Source organism: Pantherophis guttatus, chromosome 2, assembly GCF_059756535.1.
Source record: "Pantherophis guttatus breed Tessera chromosome 2, ASM5975653v1, whole genome shotgun sequence".
Lineage (NCBI taxonomy): Eukaryota > Metazoa > Chordata > Lepidosauria > Squamata > Colubridae > Pantherophis > Pantherophis guttatus.
This window is the reverse complement of record NC_142064.1, coordinates 201573066-201597457: the sequence shown is the minus strand read 5'-3', so window position 1 is coordinate 201597457 and position 24392 is coordinate 201573066. Positions and strand designations below refer to the sequence as shown.

Here is a 24392-nt window from a genome sequence, read left to right as displayed (position 1 = left end):
ATATTAAACTACTTATCTTAAGCACAACAACTTGAGATATAGACATGAAAGCCTTTCAAGTCCAAAATATTTGAGCTCAAAATGCTGCATCCCTGATTTGCTGGAAATGAGTCTATATGTATGAAGGATAATAATGCATTTCCAAATCATTTTTCTGTGAAAGTCTGCAGCTTCATATTCAGGAGGAATGTTGGTGGCTTGTGAGAAGCAGAGTCAAATCAAAATCCTGAAAGTTGTATAAAACCAATACTTAAAGAAAATTGCCGTTTGAGGAATGAGAAAGCAGAATTTCTCAGGAAACTGCAACTAATTTCCAACATGACACAAAGTATTTACAAGATATTTTTTTAAAAGGAGATTCTCACAAGATCTGATGAACTATGACCAAAAAGAAACGTACAACTTATGAAATTCCTCAGCCTGATTTTTATCTCTCTCTCTAGATGTTAGCCCAACACAGAACCTTTAGGATTAGAGAGCGTATAACATTTATTACTAGAGACAAAAGACAAATCAAGGTAATTATATTCCTTGCTTGTGAATCTGCCACAGCATGTAACTGGCACTATAGAAGGGGAGTACCGGACTTGTGGAATCTGGTGTAAACCAAGAAGACTGTTCCATTTGTTAATAAATAATGTTGCACATTCTTCCTTCTCCTGTGGACTCTGACTTGAACTCAGTAAAGGCTTCCTAGATCACAGCTGGACTGTATATTCAAATGAAGCCATTTTAAGCCATTGGCTATCAATATAAGAGTGTGATGTTCATACCTATAGCAGTTTAAAACCGGTGGGTTTTTTTTTTTTTTTCATGTTAACAGACATCCTACTTTGGCTTCTGGGCCTTGGGGCAAAGGGCCAGTGGACTATTAGCACGGAATGGGTCAACTCGCCGCAGGACTACTCACCATGGCCAACTCACTGCAGGACAATTCAACAATTTAATTATTCAAAATAGTTTAAAAATATTTTAATTTTTGTTGTTCACCTTTCATTTTTTCCCTCCTTTGTCATTCTTTCTCTAATGATTCTATTCCTCTATTTCTTCAATATTAGTGTAACACTTGTTCTTTGGCCTGTGGTGAGCTGGCCATGGTGAATTGTTCTGTGGCGGATTGGCTGCTGTGAGTTGGACATGGCGGGTTGACTGTGGCGAGTTGGCTGTGGCAAATTGTCATAGACACCTATTGGCATAATCAGCATTTCTGTTCCAAAAAACCCCCTCTCTTTAATCTCAGAGGCAATAACAACCCCCCTAACTTTCAGCCTTTACAGCAGTGGACTTAATGTTTAGTTCATATTGACGATAAGCTAGTTATCCTGTGATTGATCCGCTTTTTCAGTTAATAGAGGAAGAAAGATTGCTTCAACAAGCTAGCTGTTCTTAAGCTGCTTTCCTGAGCAGTGTGCTACTCGCTTACCAAGCAGGAGCTGTGAACTAACAAGCTCCTCTTTCTGGCCTTAATCGGTTGATAGATTTCTCTATCAACTTTCTCCTCCCATGTGGTTTATGCCGCACTGCCAAATGACATTATAAGGAAATTGCTTTTGCTACTGTGTACCTTTCTATGGACTTTCCCCATTGTTCACCTAAATGTCCTTTTCTTCTGCTTTAGAAGCTAAGTAATAGAACATCCAGTTTCAGAATTTAAGAGATTTAACAGAATTTAACAGATTAACAGGGTTGGAAGGGAGGTCTTCTAGTCTAACCCCTTGCTAAAGCAGAAAAACCTGTACCATGTCTGACAAATGGTTGGAAAATCTCTTTTTTAAAACCTCCAGTGTTGGAGCACCCACAACTTCTGCAGGCAAGTCCCATTTCATTGATTAATTGTTCTAACAGCCAGGAAATTTCTCCTTAGTTCTAGGTTTCCTTCTAGTTACTCTTCCCTAGACCAGGATGAACAGTCCAAGAGATGGAAGGAAGAGTGGAGAAGTTCTAAGATCTGACCCTAAAGGCAACCCTTTTGTAAGTAGATGCCATGACATTTCCTGCTTGCCAATATGGCTCATGGTGAGTGATCTATGATGCTTTAAGTATTTATATGTTTTATTCCATGGCTGTTCACTGCCCTGAGTCCTTCGGGAGTAGGGCGGTATACAAATTCAATAAAATAAATAAATAAGAACTGAAATTTCATTAATAAGCCCTAGTTAGTTGTAATTATACTGACAACATTTCTTGTGTTCACCTTTTTTGAAATCCAATCTGCAAATTCTAAATTTGCAGGTTGGATTTCAAAATTGCAGCTGCACCAGTCACAATGTAGTAATGGCATATTTTCAGTCCTATTAAGAAATAAACATTTTTAGAAGTTCTGACTTACTGTCCTGGACCGGATTTCTTTGGCGTAGAGAGGTTTCAAGAATTCCGAATCTCCTTCTAGCTTTAAACCTTTTTCTGTAATCCTTAGATTTCCCATTCCATCCTGAAATATAGAAAGGAGTCCTATTACTATGATTTTATAAAATCGAGGTTGCAAAAAACAACAAAATCTTAAGAGAAAACACCACATAAGCTTTGCTATTCAATCATTCTTTTGGCATAGGTTTTGTAAGAAAATTGTGTTTCAAACAAACTAAAATTCATGTCTCTAAATAAGACATTTATTCAAGTGAATGATGTCATCTGGGAGAGAAGCTTTAAAAACGACGAAGTATTCTACACACTGAATGACCCTCTTTCTGTCTGCACAACTCGTTTTTTTGTTTATTAATAACCTCACTTTGCCCAAACAACCTTACAAATATCCTATATAGTTAAATATGCTCATTAGAATTCTACAATAAAAAAGAAATAAAAATAATGTTCAAGTGCCAAAAAGCAATTTACCAGAATGAATGTTTTTATACCCCTCCTTAATCTGTAACTTTTTATTTTACTTTGTGAAATTTAGCACAGGGCTGAGCAACATTCTTTTGTGGATGGCTATATCTCCTTAGAAATCTATAAATGACCACATGTAAATGAATGCTAAGGCCATTATTGTTTTTTCTTTTGCATCCTTCTTCTTTTATCTCCTTTCACATGAACTAGATTAGAATGCTGTTGACAAAGATCTGAACTGAACTGAACTGAACTGAAAGTTCAGAAAGTTTTGAAGTTAGGCTGAGGACTAATCCTTTCTCTAGCCATTAAATTTGATAGTGAAGCAGATTATCAAGAAACTTGTCATCTGACATATCAAGCACTGGTTAAAACACTTCTTATGGTTTAAGGGCTTCAAGGGCTCCTACTCCCTTGAAGTTCTGTTTCTAAGGTTTCTGCCAACACCAGTATCCAGAAGTTTCAAAATAAAGTGCGTGGATAGTTATATGCACACATAGGCCAATGCATATTAGGCCTCTGCTTTGTGAACTGTATTTGCAGGACCGCCTTCTGCCGCCGATAGCCTCCCACCGACCAGTACGCGCCCACAGAGAGGGACTCCTCAGGGTGCCGTCAGCCAGGCAATGTCGGCTGGCGACCCCCAGGGGGAGGGCCTTCTCTGTGGCAGCTCCTGCCCTCTGGAACGATTTGCCCCCGGAGATATGAAGGATATCGGATCTCCGGGTCTTTCGCCGTGCCCTGAAAACTTTTCTTTTCCATCAAGCAGGGCTGGCTTGAACCCCCTCCCCCTTTTTTAGTCTTTTTAGTTTTTTAGTTTTAAATTGTCATGGGGTTTTAAATTGAATTGTTTTAAATTGGGCCAGTTATATAATTCTTTTAACAATTTTAAATTTTGTATCTGCATGTGTTTTAGCTCTGGCTGTTCACCGCCCTGAGTCCACTAGGAGAAGGGCGGTATACAAATTTAAATAAATAAATAAACAAACAAACAAACAAACAAACAAACAAACAAATAAACAAACAAACAAATAAATAAATAAATAAATAAATAAATAAATAAATAAATAAATAAATAACTTGTCAGTCTGCTTCTGGATCCAATTCAGTGTGGTGGTTTGTGCCATGGGACTGGGCTATTTGACTGCTTTTTCCTGTTTATATCAGCTTGGACCATCAGATCTCCCATAGAAGGCATGCTGCCTTCTTTGGCTAGGAATCAACATTTGCTGCCTTCTTTGGCTAGGAATCAACATTTGCTGGGCTCTGAGGCATGCTGTCTCTGCTGTGGAACCCACCTTATGGACTATTCTTCCCCCTGAAATTAGATTTGTTCCATGGCTTTCGACATTCTGAAATATGTCCAGTTCTGGGACTCCCATGGAACTGGACACTGATCTAGAGTGCTCCATTGTTGAAGGAGGCATTTTTATTACTTCAAATATGGGATTTTCAGTTTTTTAAGGATATTTATTATGACGATCTTTTATATTTGTATTTGCTATTTTTATAATCGTGGTTTTTATCTATTGTTGTGCCCTTCTAAAAGTCACCTTGGATGAGATGGGTGGCTATATCAATTTCATAAACAAACAAACAAATAAAGATGACAGGCAGGACCAAAACAGTAAGATGTAGTATTTCTTCTCCTTCAGTTTAATTGTTTGGGTATGGTTTAAAGGTTCTTGGTGTTGGAAAGAGTGGTGAGGTATCAGGGGATCCTAGGTCTGTCAGTCAATCTTTATTTTAGTTGCAGATGGGTATAAAATATATGGAATTACAACCATTCAAAGAATAAGGATTTAATATACAAAATTAGATATGAATTACAAAGTTATAAGGATTACTAACAGAAAACCGTAAGACTGTAACTCTAATTATAAATTAAATAATACTTGTACTTGCTATTGAAATTATGTATTCATATCCCACTTTTATTATTTTTATAAATAATTCAAGACAGCAGACATACCTAATATGCCTTCTTCCTCCTATTTTCCCCAGAAAAACAACCCTGTGAGGTGAGTTGGCCTGAGAATGCGTGTTAAAATTAGAAAGACCAAGATTTGGTAATACAATATAAAAATAAATAAAACAGAAAAACAAAACAAAATAAAGTAGAAATGGCAGACAAAACGATCTAGGCTATATAGTTATCTTCTCAGAAATTTCATAACATTAAAAAATTAGTGTGAATTTGTTAGGCTATATGAAGTTATAGGAATTAGCATTTAAGATACAAAATAATATCAACCTTACAACCATAAGATTGTAAAACTCTAACATTAAGGTTTAATTGTACGAATGGTATTTATTGACATTATTGACTACTAGGACTATCAGAGCAATATATTATAACAGAATAGCATAATATGAATAAAATAAAACACTTAAAGTAGTTAACCAAACAATGCAGAATATTTGGTATAATAAACTAAGCATTTACATTGCTACCATAAAACTGTATATAATATTGGATGTATTTAATGTAATCCAAGATCAAACAGGTGGAGCACAAAAAGAAAGATCAATACACACAAACAGCGAGCACTAAAATGAGAAAAGAAAATCTCAGGATTGGGATACAGAAATATATCTAAGGTAATGCAGCAGCTTTTTCTCCTAACATTAAAGAGTTTGAGGAGTCTGATCAGTACACCCCACTAGAACAACCAAACATATTTTAACTCCAAGCATGCTTATGGTACAGTACTGCGCGCAAACTAGGATTGCTGAAAGCTAACTTGCAAGTTTACGGTTTACTCTTCTCCTCTTCTTAGCAACTTTAAGGTGCTGGTTGGGGAATTCTTGGAGTTGAAATCCTTGCATCTTAAATTCAGTAAGACCGAGAAATACTGATTAGAGAAGACATTCAACACAATTCCACACAGTCTAGATCAGTGGTACCCAACCTTTTCGGCACCAGGATCTGGTTCCGTGGAGAGAAGTTTTTACGCGGATTGAAGGGGGTGTGGTTTCACCTGCTCCTTGCATCCCGTGGATGGGGGTTCACTGGTTTGCATGGCCCAGTTTCTGGCATGCCATGGCCTGGTGCCAGTCCACCGACCGGGGTTTGAGGATCCCTGGTCTTGATTATTCTTTGTTTGTTTGTTTGTTTTTTTACCCTTTCATCTTTCAAATTTGCCATATTCACTCATAACTGTTTTTAAACTTAACTTAAAAACTAGCTAGACTACTTTGAAATGACCCCAGAAATCACATTACTTCATTCTAATAAAAAAAGGGTTAAAAAAATGAAATAATGGAAAGAAAACCAGTAAACCAATAATAAAACATTTTCTCTTGCCAAATGCAGAAAAGGAAAATACAGCATTAATCCATTTTATCCATGCTCATCATAGAAACAAAAAATGCATAGAGTAATAACAAGGCTGAATTGAAGACCTCATTTTAAAGAAAGAATTCCCTTCTGTGAATTAAAAGCTCCAAGTTTACTTGGAGCTTACTTTCTCTGTCTGTCCTGGATATATTATGGAAAATACAGATTTTTACTGAGCATATTTATATGATGCATAAAAAGGAATTTTTCACATACAGGTGAAAATGCTTGCCTATTCAATAAAGAAATAATATGGGTTTAAAGAAATTTAGTAGATCCATAATTCTTCAAGTTTTTTTCCCCAAAAACAAATCAAGTATTGTTTGCCATTTGAGATCAAAAAGGGAAAGAGAGGAGAACAGTTCAGAAATCATGATAACTTTTGCCACTTCCATTATGTCTTTATGTCTTACTTACTCACATGTCATCCATCCTAAGGTTATGCACTCTAAATTTATGTACAGATGGACAATCTAAAACCATAGATTGTATAGAGCCGTGATGGCGAACCTATGGCATGCGTGCCATAGGTGGCACGCGTAGCCATATCAGTGGGCACCCCAGCTCAGATCTGGAATGCATGTGCGTGCCAGCCAGCTGATTTTTGGGCCTTCTGGGCCCACCAGAAGTAGGGAAACAGGCTGTTTCCTGCCTCCGGAGGGCCTGGGAGGGTGGGGAAGGCCCGTTTTTCTTTCTCACCTGGCTCCAGATCCTCTCTATGCATCTGGGGAGGGCGAAAACAGCCTTTTCCACTCCCTCGGAGGCCCCCTGGAGGCCTGAAACAGCCCATTTCCCAACTCCTGGTGGGACAGGAAGTGGCTTTTTTACTGTCCCCAGCCTCCAGAGACTCCTAGAGAGGGCTGTTTTCGCTCCCCCAGATGCACAGAGAGGATCTGGAGCCAGGTAAGAAAGAAAAATGGGCCTACTGGGACATCGCATGCCAGGAGCGGGAGGGGGTGTTGCACGTACATGTGCAGGGGGGGTGCATAGAATTATGGGTGTGGGCGCATGTGCGCACGAACCTACCCCACCCACCCCTCCTGTCACGTGATGGCAAAAAGGTTAGCCATCACTGGTATATAGCCTCTAATAATCCATTTAGATTCTTTTCCCTTTGCACATTTTATCTTTTCATGATTATAGAATGAATATGACCCAGCAGTATAAGGTAGCAAACAAGTTAAACAAAATTTAAACCACATAGAGAGAAGCATAATTTCCATATTATTATTAGTGTTATTCTTATAACACTATATTTATTACACAGGTAGTCCTTAAATTTGCTTTATGATACAGTAACAGGAAGCTTTTGTTCTCACTTCATAAATGTTGCTTTTATATTTCCACTGATTACCTCTTAAATTACTAGTATATTTTGTCCCTTTCTTTTTAACTGAAACCAGGGTTTGAGATGCAGGAGAAAAAAAAATTGTTAATTTTAGGATTTTCAGAGATACATGGTCAGTAGGTAAATAAGAGGCAGCTTTTGGAAAGAGACAGGCAGGTATGATACAGGTGAATTATCCTAGCCTTGAAGTTCATGCAAAGAGAGAGAAAATAGTGTGAAGAACAGGAAGCTAGATTGGGAGGACGAAGAGAAAGAGGTTCTTGCAAAACATATATAAAAATCCTAGAGAGACTGTATGTTATTTTATATTCTTAGCAGTCATGATTATCTTAAAATCTTCTCAGTCTAGCATTGTTTTAGCTTCTCAGCTCTGGGAACCTAAGCTAGGTTAATTCCTAAAATTGTGCAGTTAATTCCTAAAATTCAGTGGAAAAAAATATTTTCCAACAAACAGAAAAAGTTGTATCCAGGTCATTGCAGAAGACTGAAATAAGACTACTTCTTCTAGAGATGATTTAACTATATATTTTCAACATGGAACAAAACTTCTATTAAAATGTAAAGCAAACACAATATGTTAGAATTACATATAATTCTTTCCTTGCGATTTGTATGCGCTACACTAAAATAGTAATTAGAGCCATAGCATACTCTGTAAACCTAAGTATCTGCTATGTAATTAAAGAAGATATATGGAGCTAATTCATTCATTCTGCTGCTATGTTAAATATATACAGTGTGAGAAAAATGGAAAAGGATACATGCATTGGAAATGCCATTTCTGATGGTATAAAGTTATAAAAGGGAAAGTTAATGGATTCAGCTGATAACCTTGAACCTGTTCAGGAAGGAGAATAATATCCATAGTAGGCTTTTGACAGAGTCAGCATTATCAGATGTACTTTTCCAACTTAGATAATAGATATTAGAGAAGAAAATCCTTTTCTTTTCATTATTACCCACGTTTATCAGGATGTTCTTAACTGGAGAGTACTTATGAAAAGTACTGCAGGCCTTTTCCATCTTTCTCTTCGTAACAGACTTTCAGGGATAAGAAAAAAAGAAGAAATAAAATATGAGATGCTTATAAATGGAAGATAATGGGTACTCCCACATGATGGTGGTCCTTGTCTGCATCATCTTGATTCCTCTGGAACATTTAGAGTTAATAAACTCTATTATTGGAGTTAATAAACAGTTGGATGGTGGAGTTAATAAACAGTTGGATGGTCTAAGAATGGGCATTATTGAGAGCCAGTTTGGTCTAATGGTTAAGGCACCAGGCTAGAAAGCGGGATATCATGTCTTCAAGTCTTGCCTTAGCCATGAAAGCCAGCTGGGTGATTTTGGGCCAGTACACTTACTCTCAGCCCAATGGTATGAACAGGGTTGTTGTTGTGGGGAAAATAGGAGAAGAAAGGTATGGTGGATAAGTTTGCTGACATATTTGTAGAAATAATAAAAGTGGGATACTGAGAGAGAGAGAGAGAGAAAGAGAGAGAGAGAGAGAGAAAGAGAGAGAGAGAGAGAGCTATTAGACAGTCAGTGCTATACTGTCTACTTGCCACCCTTTCTCTGCCCTCTGTTTCAAACTTCAGTGTATTCCCCTTTACTAATACATTTAGGGGAAAAGACTTTTTTTCCTGACTTTTCCTGTCACTGTTTCCTGCTACTGTGATGGCATTTTTCCTTTGTCTCCTTTGTCCTCTTCCTCTGTATAACTTCATAACATGGACATACTGGAAGCCCTGCCTTGGGACTGCTGCACAATTTTGCTTCCCACATTATGGTAAGGTTGCAGATGCGAGATGGGCATTACAGATATTCTACTAGTATGACCATAGCTGTCTGGGCAATTCTGGGAGTTGAAATTCATGTGTCTTAAACTTGCCAAAGTTGAGAAACACTGCCCTAGATCACCCTTCCTATTGGCAGGAAATGCATCCAAGCCATTTAGAGATCTGAACATCCCATTTGTGGATGTTATGGGTGTATAATTATGTGAATGAATTAAGCCAATTATACAATAACAATTTAATCTGAAAATAACCATGCAAGCATAATTTTCCAGACTCTTTTTACATCTCCATAGAAAAAATTCCCCAAATATCCCTCCAAGATCCAAAAGAGAGAAAAACATATTGTATTAAGACAGTAAGGTCACTAAGACTAAAGTTAGAGTTAGAAAGAACAAAGATAAGAGAATGAGATCCAATATAAATGAAGTTTGAGTTTTGTTCCATGTTAGCCATATCTGGGCTGCCACCAGTCATGCTATTTGCTGTGCGTACAGAACAGTCTCTTCTCATATTATCTTTTACAAAATTTTCTTCAAATGTAATAAGAAGCTGTGTTCTATGTATCAATAGACTTTTCCATATCCAAGTAGAAATGTTTTCTGCACAAGGATCTCTGAATCCTGCCCAAGAATTTTGTAGTAGAATCTTACAGAAAAAAAGTGGCTTGATATTTATTACATATTTGTCTATATTAAAAAAAAAATGGTTTGCAAGAGTTGTGCAAACTTTGTTCTGTACTAGGAAAAGGATAGGCATTCTAAAAATGAAACCTAAAAAATGTTGCAGGCAACTAAGAAACCATAGATGCAAAATGCAATTATTTTCTCTTGCTGAACAACATTTATTCTTCTCTAGTTGACTGGTATTTCCTTTTTTTAAATTAGGATTCCTCAGGAATATTATCAACAATTAGCAAGTTTTCTTGGTACTCAAGAATGAATCAATTTGGTCCTGAAGATTTAAAATCATTTAAGAGATTTTTCTTGTCCATCTTTTTATTGGTCTGAAATTTAATTTTTCATATTTTGTTTTATATTTCTATCCACAACCATTAGATAGAACATCAACCTCTTGTTCAAAAAGACTGAGCCAAAACTAGATTTGAATAGCTTTGTCTTTTCTCTGTTTACCTATTAGTAATTTACTGATTTTTGATATTAAACAACTGATATACTGGTTCCTTTTTGTTGTCTCAGCATCAACATAAGCTCATTTTGAGTTTTAGCATTCCTAGAGGCATCCATGGGAGGTGGGGGGGGTGGATTTTAAAAAAAGTAAAGAGGGCTGGTGCAATGACATGTCCCTACATCTTCACTTTTAGTTGACATGTCCCCCTGCAGCTACCATTTGCTCCTGATACCTACAGCTCTGGACTACATATTCCAGCTTCTCTATAGTACAGTTTGTTTTCATATTTTTTAGTAGGATTTTTTGTGATATTTGGATTCTTCTGTTGTCCTCTATTTTCTCTCCACTAGAATAATTAGCAAATATGATTTTTAGGATTACTTTTTTACAACATGGCCACATGTCTTATATCTGTTTATATTTATATAATATATTTATATTTGTTGGCCAAATATAATTGAACATTTACCTGCTGGTCTACAAGACTTTTGTTTTCTTCAAGCCATCCTTGAAAGTTGTATCCGTGTAATGAAAAAGCCTATTTTGACTCAGTCCTATTTTACATTTAAACATCCATCATTTTAGCAAAAAGTACATTATACTGTATTTGGAATATAATATACTATATGTAATGCACTACTTCTAAATCAACAAGTAATTTTTTTAAAAAAAACACTATCAGGTAGCATTTTCAGAAGCTGTTTAGACTTCATACAAAGATATATTTGAATAACTTTTGCAAATGCAGCCATAAATCATAATCAAATATAGATGAGATCTATCCTTTTGTCTCTATGAAAGAACCAGATTCAGCAGAAATGGTTTGTCTTTTCTTTTTACATTGCTTTGATTGTTTTATTCTTGGCTGCTATTGCTTACTCACTGAACCACATGATGAACCAAATGAATCTACAGGGTAAAATTACTAGCTGACTATCATATCCAGGATTAAGAGAAAATAGGCAGTTTTAATGATAATTAGAAAGAATACCAAAATATAAAAAAATCCTTATCCTCAAATACATTTTGTGCACAATATGCATACAATAAACATATGCTCAGTAACATCTGCAGTTATCTCATGCCAACTTTTGCTTTGTTCAATGAGCATGTTAGGATGCTAAACTGGCCAAACCCATTTTCAGCTTGGAGAATCTTTTTTTTCATAAGATCATTCGTTTTTGGATATTCCTAGTCATTGTTCATCTTAAGTGTGTGAGTAAAAGCCAACCGGATTCGGATAAATTCCATTTTGGTTTGTAGTCTATTGCCATAATTTCATTCCCTAAGATGGATGTAAAATCAGCTAATATTTTTCTCTCCTTGCTGGAATATGTAGTTCACTGCTGGATTCAACTTTTATTTGAAACCTTGGCCATTATGCTATTTGCTTTAGGGCAAAATCTAACAGCCATTTAATGACTGTAGACCAATTTCTTAAGCAAAGAAAAGAAAGTGTAAATTGTGCTTTCTAGTTAATTTTGCAGTTAACTTAGAACTAGTAAATAAGTTTTTAATGGCAATCTGTAACAGAACCTCTACAAATAAATCAGTTTATTTTATGTCCCAAATAATCCTTTCCCTTTTGCTTTCTGTATAAATATTATATTACATTTCTCATATTAGTCTTTAAGTATTATTATGGATACAGGGATTTTATCTTAAACTGCTCCCATGTCAGACCACAGTGCTATGATATACTAGACAAAATTACTGTGACTGCTAAATATATTACCATTTTAAACTTATGTAAAAGCATTTAACTACCAGCATATATCAAACTAGAATATGAATTTGAAATGATTAATTCTAATCAATTTTATATTAGCTTCCCACTTTGAAAATTGTCCTAAACAGCTAGTAAAATATTCATAGTGGTTAGCAACAAAAAGTCTTTAGGAAATAGCATTAAACTGTAGTTATATAGTTAATATTTTATATTTCTATATTTAATAAATATAAAATGAATATAAATAAAATTAGGGTCTTATGATAGTTCCAAATTTATCCTTGTATTTATAATGGAGCATTCTGTTCTAATGGAGTATTCTGTTCTAGTAGATACTGTAAAATTATTCATTATTAAAATGAATCCTGTATTATTGCCACACTCCCCAGTATTGATAGTAAGATTTTATTCACTAAATTAATTCACTAAATTAATAGGACTATGAACTAATAGGGCTTAAGCAACAATGTAACGTTACCTCCCACCTATTCAATTCCTTCATTATTAAGAAATTATTTAATACTGTAAATAAACTTGCCCCAAATTCCATAAATGGAGGCAAAATAGTATAAAACCATTATTTTCTATAACAACATTGTCTGCTAATATGAAAACCATGCCAATTATTATTAAAGCCAGAACCCCTTGAAAAAAGGATTATTTGGGGATTCTGAATACATGAAAAGAGATCACAAACAAACATCTAAGATACAAGGATATTTTTCCTGTTAAATTCGGGATCAATGATATTAAAGTAGAGAAGAAACAGTAGATGTTATTTCTCTGTCTATTTACAAAAGGTTGTCAAAGATACTAATAAGTGAATAATTATTCCCTATCTATTTGAATGCTCAATCAGACAAGTATTGATAGCTTTTCTACTTCTTTGTTAACAAAATGAGCAAGAAGTAGCTTTCAGTAGTGGATTTCAAACCCCATCACTACCGGTTCACTCATGGGTGCTTGTGCGCTTGTGCGACGTTTTTGCGCATGCATAGCAGTGTCCAGGTGGGTGGGTGGAACTCCCGCTGCCGCCGCTACCGGTTTGCCCAATCCGGGGCAAACCGGTAGCAACCCACCACTGGTAGCTTTTCTGATAAATAAAAACAACTTTTATTGAAAACAGAAAGTGAAAAGAAATTGTCATGCAGCCCGGCACACCCACCCACACATGGAAATAATAAAGGTGTGAATAGCATTTCTTATTTCTAATCCAAAGTGCATGGCACAAGCACAAATGTTTTTCAGGTTTTTCAAGTGCTACTCTATGATGCATATTTTGATGTCAGTATAAATAAAATGAATGTGTTTATGACTAAGTTTATACAGTAAATGACCACCAGTCCTTTTCAGATAACTCATTTTAAGAGTTTATTTGGCATAGAAATGGCTAGTTTATATTATTATGAAGAAAAACAAAAAGTTGTGGTTTGATATTAATGCTTTTTTTTTTTTTACCTGCAACAGAGGGAGTCAGAAGTCAATGTTTCTTCTTTTCTTTTCCCCAGTTTTTCCACACTTTTCTCTCCCCTTCCTCCCCCCCCCGTACTTTCCTATTTACTTTTGTATTTTATCTTACAACTTAATAAAAATGTTAAACTATAAGAGTTTATTTGGATGGGAACTTATTTGAAATTGAATTCCCTTATCTTGAGAAGCAACTCAAACATTCTTCTTTAAGAAACTACTAACCAGCAGTCAAAGATATACGGTAATATTTATTAGGGTAGCAATTAAAGCTTTGGAGAAACAAAATTCATATGGCATTCCATGTCTGTATCTGCAAAATATAATACCATGCATGAAATTTTCTTTCCTGTGACATTCTACAGAAGCCAAAGTTTAATTTTGAAAAAGTAGGATAGAAAGACCTTCGATGCCTTTGAACTTTATTATTGCAGAAAGTTCTTGAGAGTAGCAAGGACAGCCAAGAAGACAAATAAATGAATCAGAGAACAAATCAATCCAGTTTTCACTCATGGTAGCAATGAGCAGGCTCAAATTATCATATTTTAAACCATTATGTGAAGTCTATAATACTGGGAAAAAATTAATAAAACCCGATTTGGAATCTCCGCTATCAGTGTTTCATTTGTAGTAAAGCACCAGCAATATTTCCACTAATGACACAAACCTCACAACCCCTTGGATATTGAGCCAATCATAATTATTAAAGCTTCTTCAATGCTTTACTTCTGGTTTATGCACAAGATTAACCAATTACTTGAAATAAAGGGAAAAGAAATCAAACAATTATTTTGGACTAGTATGTGTAGGCATGAGTTTATTAAGTGTGAGATACATTTGTAACCAAGAGTGCTACAGATCTCTCAGAGAAGCTGTATTTTACCCCTTGACTGAGCTAATTTTCTATTTCGACAATCAGCTGTCTTACACACCTTCTTTAATGAATACATGTTCCTCTGATTAAATTAACATTTTTGTCTATCTAATTAGCCTGAAAAAAAAAAAAACCCTATGCTGAACTGATCCAAGAGCTACTGTAATGCTACTCATTACTGTTCACTAGTGCATGTTAGCTCCCCATCATTGTCAACTCGATGGACTAATGGTCAGGAAAACATTAAGTTTGGTTAATTTGGCTTTTCTTGCCAATCATTATGCCAATCAAGTCTCTGAATTGACCCTTTAGGATAGAGACAGATGCTTTAATCTTACTGATGAATTCATTAGCTTCCATCACTCTACTTGCCAGGTTTGTGGGGTAGGAATATAAAACTGAAGCTGATAAAGTAGATTCTTACAGTACATTACATTTTAGTTCATTCTTTTTTCTACCAACTGTCTTAGGTAATGTCTGTTCAGAATTATGAATAAAACTATGTTTACTTATACTTGGGGGCATTCTTAGGTACAAGCACCAGAAAGTTATGGAATCATAAGTACCTTAATACCTCAGTGATCAGCTAATAAAGACAAGCCAGAGAATGAACCAGGCAAGTAGATTGCTGTCACGTAAGCAAGCCTTAGCAGAAACTATTATAATTCAGAGCACAGATGATTAGAGAAAGCCCCTTAAGTCAATGGAACTCTTAGATGTCAAGTATAAATATCATCTCCTGCTTGCTGAAGGATGGAAACATTATTATTCACCTTCACAAGTGGCTATTCAGTCAAGCAGATTCAAGTTCAAAACAACATGTACTTGTTGGTGAAATGGACTAAAAGCTTCAATTTGACTCTGTAGCACCGTATGAAATAAGCCCCGTACAAAGTAAGAAATACTGCATAAAATACATTTACAACAAAGTAATAATCACACATTAAATTTCTTCTAGAGATAAAAAAACGCCAAGAAATTTGTTGATCTTGGGGCGTGTCTAAACAACACTAGCTTTGCCATTATGGACTAAGAAGTGTAACCTTAATGTGTTCACTCTTTTCATTTGCAGTGTTGTGCTGCAAATGCATCTAAAGATAATTCCCAGGAGTGGTGTAAACAAATGAACAGGGACAGGATGATTATTTCCTTTAACATGGGAATTGCAAACTATCAAGAATTGTGGGTTGTGAGAGGAAAAGCAGCAATATTCTTGCGTATCATCATGACACCTGTTTAGCTTGTATGGTAACAGGGGTATCGGGGTCTATATCATTTTGCTGAAAATTCATATGCATCAAAACGGGGTTTACAATGTCATCCTTAGTATATTCTGATTCTTTAACAGTCTCTGTCTTCAATGCAATCAGTATTTTTCTCTCTTGAAGATAAAAATGTAACCCATTAATCAGATATTCCATCACCATTAAATTAGATTGTATTAGCACCAATGGAAAATGATTTTGAAAACAATAGAAAGTACAATATTATTAAATTAATGGTTCACTTCCCTGTATTACCATTTACTTATTTATCAGATTTGTATATTCACACACAACTTTCCCCCCTTTCACTAAAATGGGGGTGGGCGTGGCTAGCACGTGACACATCTGGCCTGCAGGCCATGAGTTTGACACCCCTTGTGTACAGCATGTATTTCAAAAAGCAATAAATACTGTATATAAAAGCAGTCATTATTAAAAAGTATAAAAACTATAAAAAAAACCCCTCAGGAGCAAGAGAAGATGATGTTAATCACAGTAAAGGAGCCAAGATCTATCCGGTCCCTGGGGACCCCCAGGTCTGATAGCCTAGCCAGGTGATGAGGGACTTACAGAATGTTAAAAAGAACAGAGCTAATCTCTCTTCTGGGGGAGAAAATCCCACAAGGTGGGCAACATGGCAGAGAAGATCCAACTCCTGAGATTGGTTAGGTATAGTTCCAGGGATGGGTTCTAAATTTTTTTACTACCAGTTCTGTGGGTGTGGCTTATTTTGTGGGCATGGTTTGATGATCATGTGACAATTCTTTATGATTTAGCAGAGGTACTGGTCTACCAGGCTTTTAACTGCTTGCAGAACTATACCGGTCTACCCATTTGTTTTTGGAGTGTTCCGGTCTACCTATTTGTTTTTGGAGCACACCGGTCTACCCATTTGTTTTTGGAGCACACTGGTCTACCACCACACTGCCTTTTACCACTGATCAGCTGTAGGGAGGCCCTTTGAAGTACCGCGGCAAGAGTTTAAACAGTTTTTTTCCTTCTAGCCGATCAGCTGGGATTCGAGAGACAGCGAATAGATTGGGGTGGGGCCAGGCAGAGGTGGTATTTACCGGTTCTCCGAACTACTCAAAATTTCTACTACCAGTTTGCAAGAACCGGGGAGAACCGGTAGCAACTCACCACTGTATAGTTCCCTGAAAAATGGGACCTGTACCATGCATCTCTGCCAAATCTGACTGGATGGGCAGATATAATTGGGAAGAGAGGATTCCTCAAATAACTGGGCACCATGCCATTAATGGCTTTCAAGTTAAAACCAGCACCTTGAATTGGATCTAGATTGAAATTGGCAACCAATGGCCCTTAACTCCCGCCATATCTCTCCCTGCCCATCACCACCATAATATCTTGCTCCATCCCCTCAATAGAATAGAACAGAACAGAATAGAATTCTTTATTGCCCAAGTGTGATTCGACACCCAAGGAATTTGTCTTTTATGCATATGCTCTCAGTGTACATAAAACAAAAAAATACATTCATCAAGAATAATAAAATACAACACTTAGTGATAGTCATAGGTTACTCAATAAGCAATCCAATCATACTAGGAAACAAATAAAACAATTTAAATCGTAGAGACATAAGCACCAAGGTTATGAGAGGAGATAGGTAATAGGAAGGATGAGAATAATAATAGTAATAATAGTAATACAGTCTTAGTAAATAGTGTTCCCCATGTTGTAGGAATTAGCAGAGTGATAGCATTTGGGAAAAAAACTGTCTTTGTGTCTAGTTGTTCTGGTGTGCAGTGTCTAGTAGTTCTGGTGTGCAATGCCCTATTGGCGAACCTATGGCATGTGTGCCACAGATGGCACGTGTAGCCATATCAGTGGGCACACGAGCTCAGCTCCGGAGTTTTCTGGGCCCACCAGAAGTAGAGAAACAGGCTGTTTCCTGCCTCTGGAAGGCCTCACGGGATGGTGCGGAAGGCCTGTTTTTTGCTGTCCCCAGCCTTCAGAGCAGGGGTGAAATGCTCTTGGTTCGGACCAGATCGCCTGATCCAGTAGTGATGGTGTCTGGTGGTTCAGAGAACTGATAGCAAACATCCTGCTCCCTCCCATGCCCAGCTGAGCCGTGCAATCATCAGAGGTTTTTTTTTTTTTCAATTTTTAAAAGCATTTTTTCTACAACCTCTTCTGCCGAAAAAATGCTTTTAAAAGTAAAAAAAAAAGCCTCTGATGATCCTGTAGCTCAGCTGGGATCGTCAGAGGCTTTTAAAAGCATTTTTTTTACAACCTCTTCAGCCGAAGTTGTAGAACAAATGCTTTTAAAAGCCTCTGATGATCCCAGCTGAGTTGCCTGATCGTCAGAGGCTTTTAAAAGAGAAAAAAGCCTCTACCGATCAGGCAGCTCAACTGGGATTGTCAGAGGCTTTTATAAGCATTTTTTTTCTGCAACCTCTTTGGCTGAAGAGATTGTAGAAAAAATGCTTTTAAAAGTAAAAGAAAAAAAAGTTGGCCACGCCCATCCAGTCACATTATACCCGCACCAAGCCACACGTACAGAACCAGTAGTTTACATTTCACCACTGCTCCAGAGCCTCTCTAGGAGTCTGTGGAAGGCAAAAATGGCCTTCCCCACCTCCCCAAGGTCCTCTGGAGGCCAAAAATGACCCGTTTGCGAACTTCTGGTGGGACCAGAAGTTGGCAATGCATGTGCGCAACCCCTCCGCCCCCTCTCCTGGCATGCAATGGCAAAAAGATTAGCCATCACTGCCCTATAGCATCATTTTTAGGGTAGAAGTTGAAACAATTTATGTCCAGGATGTGAGGGGTCTGTAGATATTTTCACAGCCCTCTTTTTGACTCGTGCAGTATACATGTCATGGCTTTCGTTCAGGTTGGTAAGTGCCACCCCAGAAACATCCCTCCAAACAGACACATAAGCATGCAGAACATAAAATTACAAGGACAGCAGCTCTGTGACTCCCACTCTCTCCAGCATCTTATATTACAAGTACTAGTGTATGAAAATTAAATGCCAATTCTCTTAACTCTGGATCAATCATGGATATTACTTTTTAAATTCTGGTCAAATGTGTCTGATTCTTAGAGATGGTCTAGACTTGTCCATGTGGTTTTCTTGGCAAGGTTTCTTTGAAGTGGTCTCCTTCCTAGGCCTGAGAGAAAGTGAATTGTCCAAGGTCATCCAGCTGACTTTGCACCAGGGGTGGGTTCTACTTACCTTCACTACAGGTTCGCAACGGGGCATGTGCAGTAGCATTTTGATGATGTCGGGGTCGATGGGTGGAGCTTCCCATTAGTTTTATTACCAGTTCTATAGAACCGGTGCGAACCGGGGGCAACCCACCATTGCTTTGCACCCAAGATGGGATTGGAACTCACAGTCTCCTGGATTCTAGTCTGATGCCTTAACCACTACACCAAACTGGCTCTCATATATTATTTATGATGTTCCAAATGATCACGCATTTCTGCCTGTTCAACTTTCTAATTCAAATGCATATACCGTTATCAACAACACAGATCGTAATTCGAGCTGTGCTGTTCCTGTAGTTCAAACTACTAACAGGTGCAATATGTTATAAATGCAATTCCTTCAACATTATGTAAGCTCACATGCATTACTTAAATTAGGAAGGCAATGGCATATTTATATCACAATTAAAATGTTAAGTATTCCCTCGGGCACTATTCCTCCCAGTTATTTTATCTAAAAGTGAATTAATCTTCTAATATCATGGAACTGCATAATAAAAACGTTTGGTTCTTTAAGATTTAAGTTGACGCTGTAAGAAACTTTTTTTTAGAAAAAGAATAATGTTTCAAATTACAAAATACAGTCATTTATTCTGTACTGCAACCATGATTTCCAAAGTGAAGTGAGATACACTAAGCAGTCAGTAATACTATTTAAAAGGTAAGATGCAGCGAGATGGGCAGCAAGCAAATTTAATAAATAAAATAAATATATAAAATAAAATTATGCACCCCTCTCCTGTTCATTTCTACATAAATATCTTGTTTTTCAGTGGATTGTTTCTAAACAAGCTATATTTAGTTGCAATATTTGATTACATTTTACTATGTTTGACTTAAATATTCTTACAGAGTTTTTATAATGTATATTTATCCAAAACAAGTTATTTATTTCAATAATTAAATTTACCCTAGAACACTGATGGCTACCCTTTTCCAGACTGAGTGCACAAAGCATGCGCCCATGCCTGAATGTGCACCAGCACCTAACCCCCCAAAATGCAATGCACGAGCAGCCCCTTCATGTGCCCCACGCATGTACCCACCCCTGCACATGCCCCTTGTGCATGCATGTGAAGCCCTGCACATACCCCACCCCACACATGCATGCCCCTGCATGCGCTTTGCCCCCTGCACATGTGTGTACACCCCATGTGTGCACGCCCCCTGCACATGCCCTGCCCCGACACATGCATGGCAGAGACCTGAAGTCCAGCTGGGCAGCGGGAGGCATGCATGCATGCGTGGCAGAGCTGAACTGGGGCAACAGCTCGCATGCCACAGAGAGGGCGCTGCTTGTCACCTCTGGCACAAGTGACATTGGTTCACCATCACGGCCCTAGAAGGAGCTACATGTTTCCCCAAAGTGAAATGTAACACAATATTAAGCAAGTTTGTCTGAAAACAAATACTACTGTGCTCTCCTATTTATTAAAATTGCACTTAGCTTCATGGTAAGCATGTTGTCAGGATCTGAAAACAACTGGGAATCAACAGTTTTGTTGCATATTACAGGTAATCCTCAACTTCTGACCACAAATGGAACCAAAATATCAATGTTGAGTGAAGCAATTGCTAAGCAGGTTGTCCACGTGACTGCTTCACTCAATGACCACAATCCTGGCTGGGGAAAACAAGCAAAGCCCTGTGGATGGGGCTTTGCTTGTTTATGTGGACTGATTTCTGGCATGCCGCGGACTTGTGCCAGTCCATTGGACCTGGGGTTGGGGACCCCTGCTTTAGACAGCTTCAGCGTTAGCTTCCTTCCCTTCTAGTACTGTAACTCAGGGGAGACATGCAGCTTTTCCATGACTCCCAGCAGACACATGCATGCACATGTTGCATTTGCTTGTACTGTATTTATGTTAAAAAGAATTCCAGAAACCATGCTCTATATGTTCCCTATCATGGTTGTATTTATAGTACCAAGCCTTATTCTGTTACCTTTTCTCCTGCCATTTCTTCAGTAACAGTACCTCTAAAGTATTTCTCAATTTTCTCTGCTATTTAAAAATTATGATTAATTGCTGCCTCTATTTATTATTTAATGAAATTATTTAACTTTTTATATTGTTCCCTGCCCAGAGAACTTTTATTCATTGATTTCCAAATATTATTGATTGTTCAATAGCAGTGGTATTAAACGTATCTAGAAGCACAACAAATTTCCAATTGGATTAATCACTGCAAAATCTCACAAGAATTGTCTATTACATAGAAATAAGTCATTTCCTTTACATGTACCGTTTAGAGAGACAGTATGATTGTTATTAAATCAAACCAGAGAAAAAATTGGAACGGTAGAGAGCTTATTGCATTACACACAATCCCTTTCATGTCTGAATGATATAATCCTTTTACATCACAGCTGTCAAGAGAAATATAGCGTTTTTATAGATATTGGCTGAATGCTATAGATTTGGACTTTTCCATTTTCTGTGTATGTGTTCATATTTCACATCTTACTTAGTGTTTTGAAGGAAGAAAGAAGACAACAGAAAGTTATCAAGAAAATACACACTAAAGTTATTTTTTTCATATTTTTAATTTTGAAACCAATTGAATTTAGTATTCAAAAGAGACAAGCAGTCTGAAAGTAATTTTTCAAGGTTTTGAACACTGCTCCATTATGCATAGCTATTCAGGGACAATCCCATTCTAAGTTTCAAGAAGGCTTAGTCAAAATTAACTAGGGTTCAGATGTAATTTTAAATTTCAGATAATACAATACTGAAGTAAAAGTTTTATTAGAGCCATATCGGAACAGATGATGGAATGTCTTATAACATTAAGGTTCATTTAGGCTTATGTTCAAAACATTAACAGTAGTGTTGGGTGCAAACAAAGGAAATGTATAATAATGTTTGCTTCAAAAAATAATTCTTTAAAATATTGGTCCATATTTCTACTATTACTTAGCATAAAAGGACCTAGCATAACAAACATTCTCAGATTGACATACAAACATCCTTGGATTCAGTTTCTGGAATTTCCAGAAATAGCTGAGAAACAATCCTGTTTGAAATTTTTCCTGAATGCCATCACTCTGCTAAACAAATGATTCCTTCAATACTGTCAAACTATTTACTAAGTCTGCACTACTATTAATCTTCTCATCGTTCCCTCCACCCATCTCCTTCCACTTATGATTGTATGACTGTAATTTTGTTGCTTGTATCATTTGTACCCTAGGGCTATCATTAAGTGTTGTACCTTATGATTCTTTATGAACATATCTTTTCTTTTATGTACAGTACACTGAGAGCATATGCACCAAGACAAATTCCGTGTGTGTCCAATCACACTTGGCCAATAAAAAATTCTATTCTATTCTATTCTATTCTATTCTATTCTATTCTATTCTATTCTATTCTATTCTATTCTATTCTATCAGCTCCATAGATAAATGCTAGATGGATTATAGGAGTATAGTGTAGTCTGGATTATAAGAACTTCATATATGTTGGGACTAATTGCTGTGATATGCTGTATCTTATATTTCAGTTGGCTATGGCTATGCATTTGACTCATGCAATCTCTTGAAGACGGGTGTCACTGCTATCATTCACTTTGCATTTCTTTGGAAGAGTTACAATTGCCACAGAAAGTCTACTTTGCAATAGCTTTGCCATAGCTCTTCCTTAAAATATTTTCAAAAGACATTAGACAAAAGTTGAGAAAATAAGTCTAAGAGTATAAACAATTTGCAGGCCTAGGTACATAGGATTTAGGGTTGCTCCCTAAACATCAGCTTCAACTCCCTTATTTGAGCCATTGCACATCATTTTAAATTTATTTATTTACCAAATTTATAAGATACCCATCTCACAAGAGTGAATCTATGCAGCTAAATTTATGGACAATAGATGCTCTAAATCATAGCATCTTCTGTCTTAAAGACATACATTTTCAAAATAATACCGATACACTTCTAGTGGGAAGTATTGCTGAATATTCTACTGGCAGCATGTTAGTGGTATTCAATATTACAATAGTAAAGACATGAAACAACTCAAAGCTGTCTTCAATAAACATATGAGATTACATCTCCAGTCCTGGATGGTGAAGTCCTATGTTGAACATTTTCAATGCACATTTAAAAGCATCTTTCAAATTTTCACAGATTATACAGACACTGATGCACTTAAATACTTCCACTTCCTATCCTTATGCTACATTATTAATAATCTGTTTTTCATTTCCCTATTTCTTACTTAAAAGTATGAATCATACAATAACATGGAGAAGGAGTGGGGTAGGAAGTAAAAAATAGAAAAGTGGTATGGAAAAGTTGCAGAACTTTCAAACCACTTTCCTATCTGTCAAATTGACCAAGTAATATTCTCTTCCACTTAACTATATATCAAATGCAAAGATGGTTTTTGAGGGATGCATGCTGGTGAGCTTCGCTTGTAATACAAAAATTAAACCTTGGACAAGTTAATTATTGTTCCATGAAAGGTCCTTACTTTTATTAAAGGTTGAAACAATTCTATTTTTAAGAGAGCATTTTAAGTTTCTAATCACATATTGGTCTCTACTATGTGTAATTAAAAACAGTATGACTTTCACATTGACACTGATTGCTAAAGTAAAGCTCCTATGATAATACACATATTCTCAGTTTCTGCATTTTGCTCTGAAATTAAAAAAAAATGAATCAACAGCGAAAACAGCTTTTAATTTAGGGAAATGCTACTTCAAAGGAAAATTGCTATGGAACTACATTAGAGAAGGCCATAATTCCTTTCCTTTAATCAATACATGTAATTTACTTAAATAATGTCAATCTCAACCAGTGTGTTGTGTACCAGTGAAGATCTACAATTGCTTTTTTCCTACTATTCAGGGTGGAATTTGTATGCAATTTGGCAAATATTTCATCAAACCCAGCAGATTTTTCATGTTTGTCAAAAAGCCCCAAAATTGAATATGTGAAAAATACAACTTATTTTTCAATACATGAGAATATATGTATTTTATGCATATATGCAAGCAAACACCAAGATCAGAGAGTAGTAAGGACATTATAATTTATGTTACCTCACTAGTGAGTTTATTTCTTCTTTACTCCCTTGTTTTCTATTTGTTGACAGATTTTTCCAAAAATGGGAGAAGAAATGGCTTAAAGAATGGTGAAAAATTCCACTTAACAACCAGAAGACATATCAAGCAGGCAAGTATTGGCAAGATCCATAATCCTGCCAATCTCCATCCATGGAATAGAATAAATGTGGACATTTATAAATGGAGTTAAAACAATGTATTATTCTGTTTAAGTTCAGCACGGAAAGCACATACTCCTTTACTTTCTTCGGCGACATATTCTGCATTATTTCAAGCCACAGGCAGAATAGAACATTTATATTCAAT

The 24392-nt window shown here is 36.5% G+C and overlaps 1 protein-coding gene across 3 annotated transcripts in view; it reads right to left on the bottom strand.

Annotated features, from left to right (window-relative positions):
- The window catches only part of SGCD (sarcoglycan delta), a 452437-nt gene that overhangs the window by 134454 nt on the left and 293591 nt on the right, over nucleotides 1-24392 (bottom strand). For all 3 annotated transcript variants that reach the window (XM_087887533.1, XM_060688502.2, XM_034401701.3), the window contains one exon: nucleotides 2330-2431. In XM_087887533.1, the coding sequence (XP_087743659.1) occupies nucleotides 2330-2431 (102 nt within the window). The remainder of the gene's footprint in view (nucleotides 1-2329; nucleotides 2432-24392) is intronic.